The 18156-nt window shown below is 43.4% G+C and overlaps 1 protein-coding gene across 3 annotated transcripts in view; it reads left to right on the top strand.

Annotated features, from left to right (window-relative positions):
* Positions 1–18156, top strand: part of mid2 (midline 2) — a 267487-nt gene that overhangs the window by 232314 nt on the left and 17017 nt on the right. For all 3 annotated transcript variants that reach the window (XM_080187569.1, XM_080187568.1, XM_080187570.1), the window contains exon 7: positions 4513–4656. In XM_080187569.1, coding sequence (XP_080043695.1) covers positions 4513–4656 — 144 coding nt within the window. The remainder of the gene's footprint in view (positions 1–4512; positions 4657–18156) is intronic.

The raw sequence follows: 18156 nt of genomic DNA on the forward strand, positions 1-18156 counted from the left end.
ATTCCCGGCTTGGATCACTGTCTGTGTGCAGTCGCATGTTCTCCCCATGTCTGCATGGGTTTCCTCTGGGTGCTCCAGTTTCCTCCCACAGTCCAAAATACGTGCTGATCAGGTGCATTGGCCATGCTAAATTCTCTCTCAGTGTACCTGAACAGGAACCAGGGTATGGTGATCAGTGGATTTTTGCAGTAACTTCACTGCAGTGTGAATGTAAGCCTACTTGTGACTCTAATAAATAAACTTAAACTGAAAACAAAGGCTCCCTTCAACCAGTTCTCTACAAAGTGGCTTCTCTCAATGTTGAACTTCACAACTGTTCCTTGAGTCCTTCACACCATCGGAGATTGGGGACAGGAGCAGTTAGAAGTTGATGGTAGAATGGGAGAGGAGAGAATAAAGATCAAGAACATGGTGAGAAGGAAAAGGAGAGGGTTAGGATTTAAAATTTTGTATGTGAGATCTTGGGATTTCTGTGCAATAAGAGCTTTTGAGTAAGAAGGAACATACCAAGAGGGAGTATGTGCACTCCATATTTAGGTACAATATGGGTATAAAACAGAAGCTAGGATTTTCCACCCTGCAATCTCACAGCGTGATATGTGTTGGCAGAGATAGCCTGCCATTGGCCGCCAATGTAATCTTCCGGTCCTACTGCTGTCAATAGCTTTTTCCATGGATTGCACCCTCTGCTGCTGGGTGGGGAACCCGTCCCAGGGAGCCGCTATTGGCAGGACTGGAAGATCCCACCAGCTGGATTAGCCAGAAAATTTCAACCAGAAACTCTACCTGTGTAGATTGATAGCACTTTAAAAGCTCTTCAACAGAGTGGTACATTTCCACCTGTTTCTAATGTCCAGCCGACCAAAATAAGACAGGATTGAACGCTAGTGGCTGAATCTCTACTAATGTTACTTCAGTTCTTGGTTCAAAGTGTCTGAATTAACACATTTTAAATAGTTAGGAACTGAATTGCTACAGTCACAATCTAGTTCAAACAATGCTGGGCTCAGTAACTTCTCTCAATGAGCATCCATGCTACAAACTTTATATCAATTGATATTAATCCAGGGTGCGCACATCCATCAGTTTCAGTAACTACTTTCTATGAACATCTGGTGTTAAAGCTGTGCTCATGTTAATCTTAACCTCTCAAGCTGCTGGGTGCCAGAGAACTGGATTAACTCCTTGGCCTAAAGACTCATGACATTCTCAATACTCTGTGTGGAGAATAATTTTGACAAGAGGATAGTAGACTTATTTCCAGAGTGAAGTCTGTGAGGTAAATTACTACTGTACTGTGAATCTTGCAGATACCATAGTCAGTAAATACACCAACCTAGCAAAATGTAATTATAGCAGTCAGCAGAGGAAGGGTCTGTAAGGGTTCAGCCTGGAGTTGCTAGTTCATTGAGCTTTGACGTTATATGATAATACAGCTGCTAACAAGGTGATACCAAGGTCATCACCTTGCTTGCATCTATCCAACAGTACACTATTAAAATTCCCACTCTCCCACATGCCTTCAGGTAAAACAGGATGTACGTGCTTATTATCTCTGAGGAACCTGGAGCAAGCTTAATTAGAGTCCTTCATAGTTGAACTACTGCAATTCAACTTCACAGGAGTGGCACATCTTCTTTACACTATGAGCCTAAGATTGTTCATGAGGTTGAATCCCACCCTTAACCATCATCATTTTTCATTGGCCTTTGGAAGAGTGAGAGGGGACCTCATAGAAAGTTATAAAATTCTAAATTAGAAAGGGTAGATTCAGAAAGAATGTTCCTGATGGTCAGGGAGTCCGGAACTAAGAGTCATAGTTTGAGGATAAGGGGTAGCTACCTTTTAGAGCTGAGGAGAAATATCTTCCCTCAAAGAGCAGCAAATGTGTAGAATTCACTACCACAGAAAGGAGTTGAGGCCAAAACATGGCCTGATTTCAAGAAGAAACTATTAGAGCTCTTAGGGCTAAAGGTATCAAGGGATATAGGAGGGAGGGGGGAATCGGGATATTGAGTTTGGTGATCAGCCATGATTAAAACAAATGGCGGAGCTTGTTCGAAGGGTCAGATGACCTATTCCTCTTCAAGTTTCTCTGTCTCTTTGTTTTCATTCTCAGATCTGGCCTACTCTTGCCCCTATTTCTTATGTATTTTACATAATTTTAAGTAGGTGCTGTATTAATATGAACATGGGGGTGAGTCTCCCAAAAGAATTCTATTTGCCAAAATCTGGAATAATTCACACTGATTTTTTTTATATATGCGGCATTTTCAGAACTAATCTCCCACACTTTGTGCACTGTAGAGTGCCTCAGCATGAACTGCACTGAAAATCAGAGGACGCGCCATGTTCCCACGGGAAGGGCCGGCAGCATAGCACTGAGAGGGCCACTGCGCATGCGCCAACCTATAGCACCAAGATCGGTGCATGTGCAGTAGCTGCCGGCATCCTGATCGCTTGCCAGCCTGCGGCCCCACATCGCTGCCCCTCCAACCACCCCCCACCTGCCGAGTGCTGACCTGTCTGTGACCCCACATCACTGACCCTCCACCCCATCTGATTGCTGGCCTCCTGGATGCTTCCAGCTGCCCCCCACTTAAATGGCCAGCCCTGAGCACCCCCTCCCATCCCTCTGCTTAATGTCTCAGCGCACAGTGGCAGCGATACCCCAACCTCCACCGGTTCACCCCCAAAGGCTCCGCCCCCTTGGCATTGCCCAGTGGGCAGTGCCAAGGTGTCTTTGGGCAGTCAGTTTGCCCTTTGGGGCCAAGGCAGCACTGCTAAGCTGGCATTGCCCAGGGACAGCCCCCCCTTCCCTTTGACCTCCTGGGGAGGCTCTATGGCCTCTCTTCCCTCCAGTAGGGTCGAGCCACTTGTTCTCGATTAGTGGGGAGCAGTAGTAAACCCTACTGGAGTGAACAACACTTGGCGTGGTTGTGGGGGAGATGCTAGTGAGCCCAGAGACTTCAGTGTAAATACCATTTTAAATATTGAAATCAGCTCCACATCAATTTCTGCTGTGGAGTTGATGACTCTCAATAACTTGGAGCCGGAGATGCATGGAGGCCGTGGTGCCCAGTGGGGAGCACGCTAAATGGCCTCCGCTGATGTCTCTTGGTCCGTCATGCTGCTCGAGCAGCACAGCAAGCTGGGAGAATTGCCCCCGCATGAGTTGGGTAGTTACTTTTATGTCATTGCCATTCGATCACGTACTATAGTAATGCTGACTTACAAAAATCTCCTTCTTTGCATTTGTACAACATCCCCAACATGTGAAAATGCCACGCGACTAAAAAATTCCAAATAATTTCAAATATATATGTACAAACTATTGGAAATGCACAAGTTGATAGCTTAGCTTTTCCTTTTTAGAGACTATTGCTTCTAGTAGGACCCTTCTTCAGAAAACCTGAAATTTAAGTCTACTTTTCTCTTTCAGATTCTGACCAGGCTGCTTGGTTCTGATTTTATTTCAGACTCCCATGTTTATGCTGTGTGGTTATGTTTCTATTAATAGAATTGCTTTTTCTACAGGTGCTGGAAGTAAGACAGGTAGATGTTGTTTGCATCCTGATCTGTGCACTGTCATCCCTAGATCCATCCCATCCACCCTGAGCAGAGTTCCTCATACATCAAAGCTATGTACAGTGACAGAACCTTTCAGATGATCTATGGGCTGCCTTTTTACACAGATAAAACATTATACAGTTTATCATTTACATTGGGGTCCCAGCCCTTGCCCTGATTATCTGGCAAAGGCAGATAGCTTGGCAAGTGATGGAGAGGACCAAGTTTTGATAGACACTGATATAGTCAAAGAGAGAGGATAGGAGAGGATGATTACTCATATTCATATGAATTATCTTTCCACTTGTGCTAATATCAAATCAATTTTAACCAAAGGAATCAAGTTCAAAATAAATAACATAGTTGTTTATGAAGATGAGGAGCTTACAAGTGGAATAATGAATAGCAACGATATATGTGTAAAACAAAAAATAAGATGCACCAAGAAAGTAGGCAAAGAAAAAGGGTAAATATAGAAGTAATTCATTGTCCAATTTAACCCCGTGGCTGGAATTCTCTGGCCTTCCAGCCAATTGTTTCCCGCCAGCAAGAAGTGGCTCGTTATTTGCTCGTGGTGGGATTCCCTACTCCCGCAGTTCTCAATGGGAATTCCCATTCATGGCACCCCACACTGGCATGAAACCTACAGACCGGGGATGCTGCCAGTTGAACTGGAGAATTCCCCGGCATGAATGGCCAGAGAATTTTGGTCCATATCTTTATGACAAAGGCCTATGCCTGGGTAAAGTCAGCAACCTCCAATATAATTGAAACTGTCACTCCCTCCTTTTTTTGTTCTCCTTCGCGACCTCTCTGCGTCTTTGACATCACTTCACTTCTTCTACCATTACATCGTATAGTGAAGCGATACGCCATCTCAATGGAAGTATTTGTACAATGCCACCCAATAAAATAATCACTTCAATCACTTTTTCTCTGCAGCCCCAAACCCTCCGAGCATTCGAGAAGAGCTCTGCACAGCATCTCATGACACCATTACTGTTCACTGGACCTCAGAAGATGAATTCAGCATTGTCTCCTATGAGCTGCAGTATACTATCTTCACAGGACAAGCAAACTTTATCAGTAAGTTTGAGGAAAAATTTTGGAAGTACAGTAAATTTGGAATTTTTGTATGGATATGATGGCAGTTGTCCATCTTGCTGTTGGTCAACTCTTCTAGTGACTTTTCTATCTATCCATTCCTATCTAAGGGAGATTGACTTGCGTTAGCCCCTTTATTCATTTGTGCAGCTGATGAGCGGCGCAGTAGCACAGTGGTTAGCACTACTGCTTCACAGCTCCAGGGTCCTGTGTTCAATTCCTGGCTCAGGTCACTGTCTGTGTGGAGCTTGCACGTTCTCCTTGTGTCTGTGTGGGTTTCCTCCGTGTACTCCAGTTTCCTCCCACAGTCCAAAGCTGTGTGGGTTAGGTTGATTGGCCATGCCAAGAAATTGCCCCTTAGTGTATAGGGATGCGTAGGGTAGAAGGATTAGTGGGTATAATATGTCGGGATTATGGGGGTAGAGCCTGAGTAGGATTGTGTTCGGTGCAGACTTGATGGGCCAAAGAGCCCCTTTCTGCACTGTAGGGTTCTATGATATGTGGAACTCAATGGAGCAGAGAATATTGAATCTAACTCAAAACATTTCTTTTAAACCCCTTCTTTGCCCATTGATTTTCCATTTCCTGCACATCCATCCCTCTCCCAAAGGTATTGATTTTTGTTGGGATATGAGTCCATGGACTTCAAGCTCTCTTTGTATCTTTCATATGGCCATTCTTCATGTAGCAGTCTGTAATATATGCATGTTGGCTCCAAGCTTGAAAAGCCTGTCAACAATCCCTGTCTCATCTTGACCGGATGTCAACAGATGCACTTCAAGCAAGTGTCACTGGGTATCGATCAGATCACAGAACCCTAGCTGATTATTTTTTTCCACTTCCAATCGAGGAACTCTGATAAATACTGATTGGTTTCCCTGCTGTGAACAGTTCAGTGCTAAACCTGGAACTCACAACTTGCCTGAGTTTGTAATCGTAATATGGCAAAAAGCCATCCTTCTGATACGTCTCAGACTGAAATTCCAAACTACTTTGCAACGATTGAAAAGCATTAAAGGTCTTACACTGTTCAAAGAATAAGAATTGTACTGGTTCATTTGATTGCTGTGTGGACTTTGGAAATCTAAAACGACTGCCTAATTTACCTAAAAAAACAAGAGTTATTACACCTCAAAACTCAGTGCTAAGAACGTTAATCCTTTTGGCATTATACGGCACTGTGGGGAGGGGCTAATGTAGTAATATTGTTACCGGGCTAGTAATTCAGAGACCCGGTTCGAATCTTACTGCCAATGATGTAATTTGAATGTAATAAAAATCTGTAATTAAAAGCATAATGTTAAATATAAGAATATAAGAACTAGGAGCAGGAGTAGACCATCTGGCCCCTCGAGCCTCCTCCGCCATTCAATAAAATCATGGCTGATCTTTTCATGGTCCCAGCTCCACTTATCTGCTCGCTCACCATAACCCTTAATTCCTTTAATGTTCAAAAATCTATCTATCTTTGCCTTAAAAACATTCAACGAGGTGGCCTCAACTATTTCACTCCCCAGAGAATTCCACAGATTCACAACGCTTTGGGCGAAGAAATTCCTCTTCAACTCCTACATCTGTGCCCCCCGTACTTAGAGAATATCCCCTAGTTCTAGTTTTACCTGCCAATGGAAACAACCTCCCTGCTTTTGTCTTATCCATTCCCTTCACAATTTGACATAAGATCCCCTCTCCTCTAAATTCCAATAAGTACAGTGCCAGTTTACTCAGTCCATGAGCATGAAACCATTGTCATAAAAAAAGAGGTTCGGTTTGTTTTAGGGAAGGAAATCTGCCATCCTTACCTTGTCACTTGTAGACTCTAAGATGTCCACTCAAAAAGAAAGGACCTAGGCACCATTAATAACCACATCAAAAACGAACTTAGTCCTGTCAAACCTGCAAAGTTCCCCTTGCCAATGTCTGTCTCACAGACTAGTCACGCCTGAAATTGTCATACTCCCAGAATCATACGCTACAGACAATGTACTGGACAATGCCATCACTCTACCTGGGTATATCCTGCCCCAACAGCGGATGGGGACCATGCAGTTGGGACGGAGTTGCCCCAAAAATTCTCAACATTGACTCCAGACCCCATGATCCTTCATGGAATTAGGTCAAACATGAGCAAGAAAACTTGCTGCTGATCAACTCATACCTGATGAATCAGTACTCACCCCTGTTGAACACCACCTGAAGGAAGCACTGAGGGTTCTCTCATCAAGAGTGACTTGGGAGCACCAATACGGATTGAGCTGACTGAATCCTAAAGGACATTGCTGCTGGACTGGCCTGTGGCAGGTGGTCAGGGAACTAACAACAGAGGAAAATATATTTGTCCTCAATCTCAGCAACCTGTCTGCTGCAAACACATCTGACATCGCCAGTATCTGTAGGCGTGATCACTTTGCAGTCCTTCTGGGGAGAAAATTAGTTGACATTGTAAAAGGTTCCTCTCTCTAGATACTGTCCCTACACATTAAAAACAGCTGTTATCACCTGCCTTGTTAAAAGATCCACCCTTGACCATTCTGCTATTATAAACTACCAGCCCCTCTCCAACTTCCCTAAACTGTGCCGCTGATAGTGGCCTCTTTACTGATAGAGGGTATCTCTCACTACTTTCAGATCAGCACTGATGTCTTTAGCTGTCAGACATTAGGTTCAGAAATCCATTTCTAAACTTCACTCTTCTTTGCGATCTTACTGTTTGCTTACACTTTTGAGAAACTTGAGAAACTTTGCTACATTCAACTGCTTTATATATGCAAATTATTATTAATTACGATAGTTCATTATATATGGAATAAAATTCCTAGACAGACTTAAAGGACACAAATAAATAGATCTGCAGGAGAGATGGTATTTATCCCAAAATGCTAAAAGTGACAGAGGAGATTTGAAAGGCACAGTTAGGCATTAGGAAGGAGTATGCTAATGCTAACCCACTGCTTTTTCTAGTTCTCTTCCTCAGTGTTGTCATGAGCAATTAGCTTTCTCTGCACTAACAAGATACTAGCCTCAGGCAATTTTTGATACTGCCATTAGGTTTTTGTTAAAAATGTTCTTTTTCAAATTAACTATTTTTGTTGCAAAGTATTAAATCACAGTATGCCTAGTAAGATCTGTTCTTCTTTACAATGAAATCCCTTCCCTACGTAAGAATTCATAAGTCAGCCTGTTTTAAGATGCCACCATCATTGGTAATTTAGTTCATATAAATTTATTTGAGATATTTTGTGAAAGAAGCATCTCTACCTCTGGAGAGCACTTACAAATTCAGAACATCGTATCAGTATTTAAAAGCTCTCAAGTGGTGACAAGGGGAAAACAAATTATTTACGTGGCATGTTATTGTCATTTTCATCTCTGCTTTAATTGCAACACAGATCCTGATCCCACTCACAACACATTTGCGACAATTAAGGAGGCAGCCATTTCTAGGAGCATTTCAAGCAGACGATGTTTTGTAACTTGGACACTTGTATTTATATTGATGTCAGATGTTGGTAATTCATAGTTTCTTCAGAAATTTTCCTGGCAATTCCACAGTAGTAAGCAAGGAGAAATGAACAGAGCCACAGCTACTAAAAGCTGGCATTCTGATCTTTCCAGTAGTTCTTTATTTGGACCTGTAGCCCTTGGAGGAGCATTCCTCTGAGGATGTTGTCAGAGTTGTGCTTCCTCCTACGTCACATGCACTCCTATGCACAGTAGCATATGGTTACTCGATTAATAATCCAGAGATATGAATTTTACTCCATGGCAGTTATAAATTTTAAATTCAGTTAATTGAATCAACCCGCAATAGAGAAAAACTAGTGCTGGCAAAGGTAACGCTGGATTTTCACAGAAACCCAATTCACTGGTGTTGTTTAGGGAGGAAAACTTGCCACCTTGCCCAGTCTGACCTATATGTAACTCCAGAATCTCAGCAATGTGGTTAATTCGTAACAGTCTTCAGCATTGAGTGACCTGCCCAGGCCAGTTCAATTGAAACTGCTATGGCAAAGGGCTACAATCGTTCAAGAAGGCCAATAAATGCTGATGTTGCCAGCAGCACCCACATTTCAGGATTATAAGAATAAAACTGTCTCAGCTAGTACAGCATTGCCTGCTCCAATTAAACTCACTGCAGCCTTCGACCAGTTTGCCTCCGGCTCCTTCCTGACAGCCTGAGGGAGTGTCAGTAACATCAGCCTTCTACAGTTCATTCTATGTTTGCTACTTCAGACACTTTTCTTACTTTCCCCATAGACAAGTAAAGGCAACAGGAGAAGTTTCTGTGGTTCACACAGATTGTAGGAATCTCACAAGAGTAAGTGTCATTGACTGCATTCAGGTCACTCAGTTGGCTCCTTCACATGCCCTCATTGCCTCCATAAACCACAGGCACTTCCACTCCATTTATATGTGACTGTGGTCTGATCACCACAGCACATCACACAGGTCTGCGCCTGCTTTTGTGGCAGCTGCTGTGATGCCTTTACTTTGCACCTAACCTGTGCCTCATTATACCTTACCCGCTGATTCGTGCAACTAATGCTAATCACTCCCATATTAATCTTCTGCCCCTGCCAAAATGGTTTTACTTGTACCAGGCATAAAAATCACAACACAGTGCAATCATTTTAAAAAAATAGCCTGCAGAAACAACCAAAGGAGCCAAGTTTGGTGCTGGCAGCTATATCCAATTACTTGCCCCTACTCCAGGGGTTGTCATGACACATTTTTATAGATTCATTTACCTGCCTGAGCTTCAGTGCTGGAAAGGAGCAACAGGGATCCAAACTGTATCAGATGTTTACAGATGTGAGGAGGGCCACCAGGCTTTCTGATTACTGATGATTAGGAAACTGTAGTGGAGGCATAGCATTTAAAGTTCCTGAGTATAAATTGCTCCACTGTTCTTAATCCTTCAGTCATTATCATAGAATCACTACAGTGCAGAAGGAGGCCATTCAGCCCATCAAGTCTGCGCTGACAACAATCCCACCCAGGCCTTAACCCCAACATTCACCTTGCTAATCCTCGGACACTTGGGTCAATTTAGCATGGCCTATCAACTGAACCTACACATCTTCGGACTGTGGGAGGAAACTGGAACACCCGAAGGGAATCCATACAGACACAAGGATAATGTGCAAATTCCATACAGGCAGTGACCTATGCCAGGAATCGAACCCAGGTTCCTGTGAGGCAGCAGTGCTAACCATTGAGCTATTGTGCTGCCCTCAGGATCCCAAGGAAAGTTAATCAGAGCTTTCCTTGGAGAAAAGAAGGATGAGAGGAGATTTGCTGGAGCTTTTCAAAATCAGCAGGGTTTTGGACAGAGTAGATAGGGAGAAACTGTTCCCATTCATGAAAGGATCGAGAATGAGAGGACACTGATTTAAAGTAATTTGTAAAAGAAGCAAAAGGAATAAGAGATATAAACATTTTCAGGCAGCGAGTTGGTGGAGTCTGGAATGCACTGCCTGAGAGTGTTGTGGAGACAGGTTCATTCGAAGCATTCAAATATGCAGGGTTACGGGGAGAAGCTGGAAGAATGGCACCAAGTAAATTACTCAGTTGGAGAACCGGTGCAGACACGATGGGCTAAATGGCCTCCTTCTGCACTGTACAAATTCTGTGAGTTCACTAGACTTGTCTGCACTGGCACACCTAGGAAACATTACCCCATGGGATAAACAATGTGGCTGAATGTCACTAACTTCCTTTGCAGTGATATCTAGGGCTTGTTTCTGTTAAAGGTACAAACACAGCTCTACCTCAACAGAGAAGCCCTAAGGCGATGTCAAAGGGAGGAGAGCCAAAAAAACAAGTCCGCAACCTTCTTTTCTGATCATTATATCCAGGCAAAGGCTTCTCAAGGACTAGGGTTCAGAAGATTGGTCTTTGCTTGTTAACATTAATAACTTCATTATAGATACTGTGGGCTGTCTGCCCATTTACTGCAGGGTGAAAAAATACCCTCACCAAGATACCTTCAACAAGCTGTCCAATTTATTGAGCAACACCAGGTAGTACAATTCCCACGTGCTTGAACGTGGTTACTTTTCTACATTAAGGATAACTCGATACAACTCCTATCAGATTTCTCAGTTTACCTCCAACTCTTGGAAATTTCACAAGTGCATTGACAAGTATACTCAAATGGTGGGGTTAATTGCAATTTAGGCAGAAGTTTCTCAATAAATAAGCCATTTAAGGAAATAAACATTCTCATAGACAGCGTGCAGATATGCTACAGAATATTTATTTGAAAAAAAAGTAAAAGTTTAACATAGCAACTGATTTGTTCAATATGATTTATTTCAAATATAGCAATAGCCTGCACTGATAATATAGCAACATGTCCCAAGGTGCTTCATAGAAATGTAATCAGACAATAATGGATTTGGAGACGAAGAAGGAGATATTAGCAGCAATAACTAACAGCTTGATCAGGGTTTAAAGAAGGCCTGAAAAGGGGGAGAGAAGGCAAGATGGGACAAAGGGATTTAGAGGGAGAATTCCAAAATCTGAAGCTTACAGGCTGAATGGCAGTTGCTAATGTGGGTGAAAAGAATGGAGCAGGGGGTGGAGATAGACAAGAGGTCAAACTCAGAGAATTGTGCCTCAGGGTAGTGGGAGGGAGGCAGTTATGTTAAGGCTAGGGAAAGCTACAGAGAAAAGAAGAAAAGTCATAGAGTAGTGTAAAAATGAGAATGAAAATTTGGAATTGGAGATGCTGGGGAATTGGGAACCAAATTGGGTGCCTCATGATAGACTGGTGCAGAAGGTGAAGTTGCATAGGATCAGAGATGAGCTGGCAAGGTGGATACACAACTGGCTCGGTTAAAGAAGACAGAGTGTAGCAGTGGAAGGCTATGTTTCTGAATGGAGGGCTGTGACAAGTGGTGTTCCTCAGGGATCAGTGCTGGGACCTTTGCTGTTTGTTATATGTATTAATGATCTGGAGGAAAATGTAACTGAATTGATTAGTAAGTTTGTGGATAATTCAAAGGTTAGTGGATTTGTGGATTACGATGAAGGCCATCAGAGGATACAGCAGAGTATAGATCAGTTGGAGACTTGGGCAGAGACATGGCAGATGAAATTTAATCAGACAAATGTGAGGTGATGCATTTTGGAAGATAATACAGATAGGAAATATACAGTAAATGGCAGAACCCTTAAGAGTATTGATAGACAAAGGGATATGGGTGTACAGGTACACAGGTCACTGAAAGTGACAATGCAGGGTGAGAAGGTAGTCAAAAGGCATACGGCATGTTTGCCTTCATCCGCCAGGATATTGAGTTTAAAAATTGGCAAGTCATGTTGCAGCATTATAGAACCTTAGTTAGGCCACATGGAATATAATGTTCAATTCTGATCGCCACACTACCAGAAGGATGTAGAGGCTTTGGAGAGGGTAGAGAAAAGATTTACCAGGATGTTGCCTGCTATGGAGGACATTAGCTATGAGGAGAGGTTGGAGAAACTTGATTTGTTCTCACTGGACCGACAAAGGTTGAGGGGAGACCTGATAGGAGTCTACAAGATTATGAGAGGCATGGACAGAATGGATAGTCAGAAGCTTTTTCCCAGCGTGGAAGAGTCAATTACTAGCGGGCATAGGTTTAAGGTGCAAGGGGCATGTTTAAAGGAGATGTACAAGGCAGATTTTCTACACAAAGAGTACTGGGTGCCTGGAACTTGTGCTAGGGGAGGTAGTGGAAGTGCTTTCCCCCCTTCAAATCAAGGAGCACAGCCTCTTTAGGTAGAACAGAGGCAGAAATGGAGGTGGGCATTTGCTTAGGTGACCTCTTGGAAGATTTGTCTCCATTCACTGGGACACTGGCCCAACTATATGAGTGTGTGAGGCCCTGTAACTTTCACCCCTGCCACCCCATTTACCCATCCCTCACTCCTCATGTCACCTGTCCCACATAACCTTCCATATTTCCATATCTATCCATAATCTTCATTTGTCTCCCATTCTCCCCTCACATCTTAATCTTCTTATACCCACATGCACAGTATCCACTATGTCCAGAGCTCTTGAGCCCTATAATAACATTAGGGAGTCTTTGAGATGCTCATGAAACTGTCAACATAGACAAAGATTTATTCAAAACTTATTTTAAAAAACATAACCTGATTATGTGGTCATAAAATAGTCAGGATCTCATGGTCTCCACGAAAGCTGTATCCACAACACTTCGGACTGAATGGGTGGAATTTGATGCTCCCATGGTGAGGCAGATTCTGGAGGTGGAGGGGATGGGGAGGTGGGGACATTTCTTCTGTTGGAAAGGTCCAGGAAGGAATCCCACCACCTTCCTTGCCTTCCCACTCAGACAACCCCCTATTGGCTTTTAATTGCTTTGGGAGTAGGTTGTGGGTAGGGGTGCTTGCTTAAAAGATGCTGCATATCTGATTGAGGGACCTGGCAGCAGAAACGATGACCCACCAAGAGTCACCTCATCGCCTTTCCTCCAGTCCCCTTGCTCGTGACTCCTATCCCTCGCTCACTCACCACTCACTGTGGATCCCTGGTGAAGGTCCAAATATATTGCCAGCAGCCTCCTCCAGTGGTCGTCGTATTGTTGGAAATGGAGAGCTGCTGGCCTCTGATTGCCTGATGTGATTTTTGCCACAGTGGGTGAAATGCAGCAATTAAATGTCTCCTGTGGCACTTGAAGCCTCAGCATCAGATTTCCTTTTTCCAATTAGAAACTTAGTCCCCCCAAGGTTGCCGGAGATCAGGCTAATGGTGGTATTGCCAGCTTCGGTGGCAGTCATCAAGCCCCCTGCTGGCCTTATTAAATTTTGCAACATTATTGGGGGTTTGGAACTCAAATAAGCATCCATTATGAAATTCTAATTGAATGTCTGTATCAACAACCCCTGCTGGGCTGAATCCATTAGTGTGTTTGCAACTTGGTGAAACATTCGTAATAGGATTCCATTGCACAGTGTACATAAAAAGCATCCAGTGTGAATGTATTAACACTTTCAAAGTCAGTAAAATCACTCAGCCATCTGGTTAACCTTAAAAGCAGGGGAACAGTGTCTAAATTTTAATTATGATTAAAGGATTAAATCACAGGGTACAACTGACACAACCAAATCTGAAAATCAATACAGTTCAATGCAGAACAACACCTTGTCCACTGGATAATGTGCTGTAATGCATCTGAATCTTTTCCAGTATCACAATGCTGGTTAATTTCATGTTCAATTGCCTTTTAAGACAAACCGCTATTATTAGTCACTGTATTTAAAATGTCATTAATTGTCATACATTATATTCTGATATGTGAAGTTACCAGCACCTTTTGACCTGGTACGAAAATTGCCACGAAAATTGCAGGGATTCTAAAATGCCTACTTCCGTAATGGAGCTGGCCAGGTAGGATGTTGTGTGCACCCTCTCCACCATGCCGATCAAAAGAGCCAGCAGCAGAATGGGACTGTGACCTCTGCTTTCCGGCCTCCCCTGTCTTAATTCCACCTGCTCAACGTGAGTTTGTCTTGCATGGGATAGGGAAATCTGGCCCAATGTCACCAGACAATGTGGGATGATAGAGAAAGAGAAACATGCCATGGATAGATCTGGAGGGGACTCTAAATTTAATGGGCAAACTCTAATTAAAAACACCTGTAACTCTTTACTCTCAAACATTATCAGTCCTTTAAAACTCTTCTATCTGAAATGTATATAATTAATCGAGGAAGAAAGTAAAATCTGATGGATTGGTTCTGGCAGATACTTGTCCTGTCCTCCAAGTAACCTGATTGATAGATAGTGACAACTTTCACTTCCAGTGCAAAAGGCTGAGTTTCTTGTGAAACAGTAACAAGCTGTCCCAAGGGCTAAAATGCTGTCAGCTTAAAACAATCCCTCTTTTCCCATGTGCACATATTTAGTATCCTGTACCTTATCTCAGCATGCCAGCCTGTGTGCTTACTGAGTGTCTTTCACTTCATCATCTTACTCTGGAAATCCTATTATGTAAGGTTATAACTGGTTCTGAATAAATAATATTCACTGAACATTCTCGAGGAGAAAATAAAAGTAAAAGAAATACATGTGACCAAAAAGCTTCAGAGTGAGCTCCCCACCAGCGGGCAGCTGGCAGCCTGACACCATTGGAGTAAAAGGGAGAACCCCAGGAGGTTAAGAGGAGGGGGGGTGCCTCATGGGCATTGCCAGCTTGGCATTGCCATCCTAGTCCCTGCACTGTCCAAAGGGCAAAGTGGCAATGCTCTGGGAGCACCTTGGCACTGCCCACCAGGCACAGGGAGTGCCAAGGGGGTAGGGCCAGAGGGGGTGGGGCCTAGGGGGAGATCAGCGGGGGTGCAGGGTTTCACTGCCACTCTGCACTGGGATCAGTGAGAGAGGGAGAGAGGCCAGCATTAGACTGGCCAGCGGGGTGGGGGAAGGGGCTGTCGGGACTGCAAGGTGGGCACCAGGGGAGGACAGGCAAGTCGGAGGGGATCAAAGGGGAGGCCAGCGAAAGGGGGCTCTGGGAGGGTCGGAGGGACAGCGATGAGGGGTTGCTGTGCTGGCCAGCAATCAGGAAACCAGCAGTGCAGAACTACTGTGTATGTGCCAATCTCCGCTATGACAGATTGGCGCGTGCGCAGTGGCCCTCTCAGCACTATGCAGCCGGCCTCTCCAACTGGAATAAGGCCTACCCACTGATTTTTAGTGTGATTCACCTTAGGGCTCTCTCTGATGCATAGAGTGTGGGAGATTCATTTTGAAATCCTGCTGAAAAGAAAACAGTGGGCATTACTCCTGTTTTCACACAAATTTTGGTACTTAGAAATTTTTGGGGAAAATCCCAACAATCACCTATCTTTTAAATAAGGCAGCTAATTGCCTATTAAGAGATATTTCTATTTTTTGTTAGGTCTTGAATCCTATTCCTTGTCAGCCATCCAAACTCCTTGGGTATACACATAAGAACGCAATGCAGTACAAAATGGAGCTCTGTCTTAATAGTTACAAATGGAAAGATATGTACTGAAATTATTTTCTTTGTCCTTTCTTTTATTGTATAAACATTGGTCACTCAGCAAATAAATATCTAATCTAAATATAATGGACAGTTAAGATTACTGTCTGAATCTCCACAGTTAATGACTTAATTGAAACAAATAAAGAGTTCCAAATAAAATTTTCCTGAGGTGGGAATTGACATTTGGAGTGAGTCAGGGCACAGTGGAGTTTGTAAAGATGAAGAAAGCAAACAGTGATTTAACAGGAAGGTTGTGAGATGATTGCTGATGAGTATTGCTGCTGTTTTATCTTTTCTCCAAAGTTAGGGACTGTGCCTAAGTAGCTGGAAAATTAAAAATGGAACTGTTCTGAAGGAAAGGGCTGAGTACAGCGTTCAGTTTTCCTATGTTTGGGTGTTGTTAATACAAAGGAAGGGAGTACTGGTGAATATTTCTCTTTTAAATAGTGAAGTCTATCAGTAGGTGCAACATTTACTATCTAATAAATGAGACGAGTGGCAGGGCAGATCCTGCCTCCTGCATGTACACTCTGTGCTATGTGAGGACACTTCCACATCCATGATAAGCAGATATACAGGAAGTGTCAGTGGTTGCAGCAGCTTGAGCTAGGTTTCGGAGCTTGGTAAGAAGTCTGACAACACCAGGCATAATTCAATCGCCTTATTTGATAGTAAACTCACAAGCTTTCGAGGTTCCCCTCTTCGTCAGGTGAATGGAGAGTTTCAGAGCTTGAGCAGCAGTTGGCATCATTGCACAGAATCTGAGAGGTTAAGTGCTTTGAGAATAGTGATGTAATCACCTCACAGCTTAAAACTATACAGGGCGAATGGGTGGCCACCAGGCAGTCGAGAAGAAACAGATAGTGCAGGAGCCCTCTAAGTGCATCTAACTTTATAACCAGTATTCAGTTCTGAATGCTAATGAAAGTGAAGATTCATCTGGGGGATGCAGCCACAGCCAGGTCCATGGCACGACGTTGACTCAGCTGTACAAGAGACATAAAGAAGATCGGAAGAACAATAGTGTTGGTTAGGGGAATACATGGGTGTTTCCGCAGTTGCAGATATGAATCTAGGATGGTATATTGCGACGTCAAGAGTGCAGAGTACCCTGAGCGGGGAGGAAGGTGACCAGCCAGTAGTCGCAGTCCACATCAATACCAATGATATAGGTAGATAGATAGATGTGTTCCTACAATCAGAATTTATGGAGTTAGGCAAGAAATTAGCGAGCAGGACTTCAAAGTATTCGTTTCTGGATTACTCCCAGTACCACGCACAAGTGAGTCCAGAAATCAATAAACCAGATGAATGTGTGACTGGAAAAGGGGTGCTAAAGAGAGGCCCTTGGCTTCCAGGGACATTGGAACCAAGTCTAAACAAAACCAGAATCAAAATGTCCTTGTGGGGAGATTTGCTAGTGCTATTGGACAGGATTTAAACTACTTGGCAGGGATGTGAAAACCAAAAAGGTCTGCATAACACTGGGAAAGACAAATGACACTCAAGTAGGAAATAATCAGTAAATTAGGTGGGTTCAGAGTAAGGAATAAAGTAGTAAAATCTAAGTTAGGGCTACTGTGCTAGTGTATGAATGTGCAGGGTGTGGTTAATAAGATTGATGAGACAGCCACACAGATGATGTGACTATAACACAGATATGGCTCAAAGAAGTACAGGATAGGTGGCACATTTTGGTGCATGGATGGCCACACAGGCTAAAGATTTTCCATTCCTGCCACGATGAGCATGTGGAATAGGAAAATTTGGGGATCGATCAAAGATGAACACTCCAAATATCCCCAATCGACTCGTGACAATGCCTACTACTGGAACAGAAAGTCCGGGTTAGTTTTTTTTGGAAGAAATTTGTTCTTTTTCCCCACATTCCAACCCAGCACCATTATCCTCTGGCATTTTTGCGGATCAGGAGTGTGTAAAATCTGCCTTTACTGACATTAAGGGGCAATTTACCACGGCCAATCCATCTTACCAGCACATCTTTGGACTTTGGGTGGAAAACCAGAGCACCCGGAAGAAACACACGCGGGCACAGGGAGAATGTGCAAACTCCGCACAGACAGTGACCCAAGCTAAGAATCAAACCTGCGTCCCTGGCACTGAGGCAGCAATGTTAACCACTGTGCCACCGTGCCACCCATCTTTTCTACTTTTTGTATTCATTCATGGGACATGGGCATCATGGCCAGACCCACCCTTAATTGCCCTTGAGATGGTGGCCGTGAGCGGCCTTCTTGATCTGCTGCAATCCATGTAGTGCAAGTATGCTGTTATAGCACTGTTAGGATTTATGATTTGTAGTTGACTGTGATTTAAACTGCTCTGGGTGATTAAAAAGAACAAATTTTCACACTTGAAATAAACCTAACTCTCTGTGCATCCATGTCGGTTCACAAGGACCCTGCTTGGAAATTTAAGTGAGCTCCTTCTGTCTTTTCCTTCC

Source organism: Carcharhinus amblyrhynchos, chromosome 4 (assembly GCF_965287045.1).
Source record: "Carcharhinus amblyrhynchos chromosome 4, sCarAmb.v2.hapA, whole genome shotgun sequence".
NCBI classification, from domain to species: domain Eukaryota; kingdom Metazoa; phylum Chordata; class Chondrichthyes; order Carcharhiniformes; family Carcharhinidae; genus Carcharhinus; species Carcharhinus amblyrhynchos.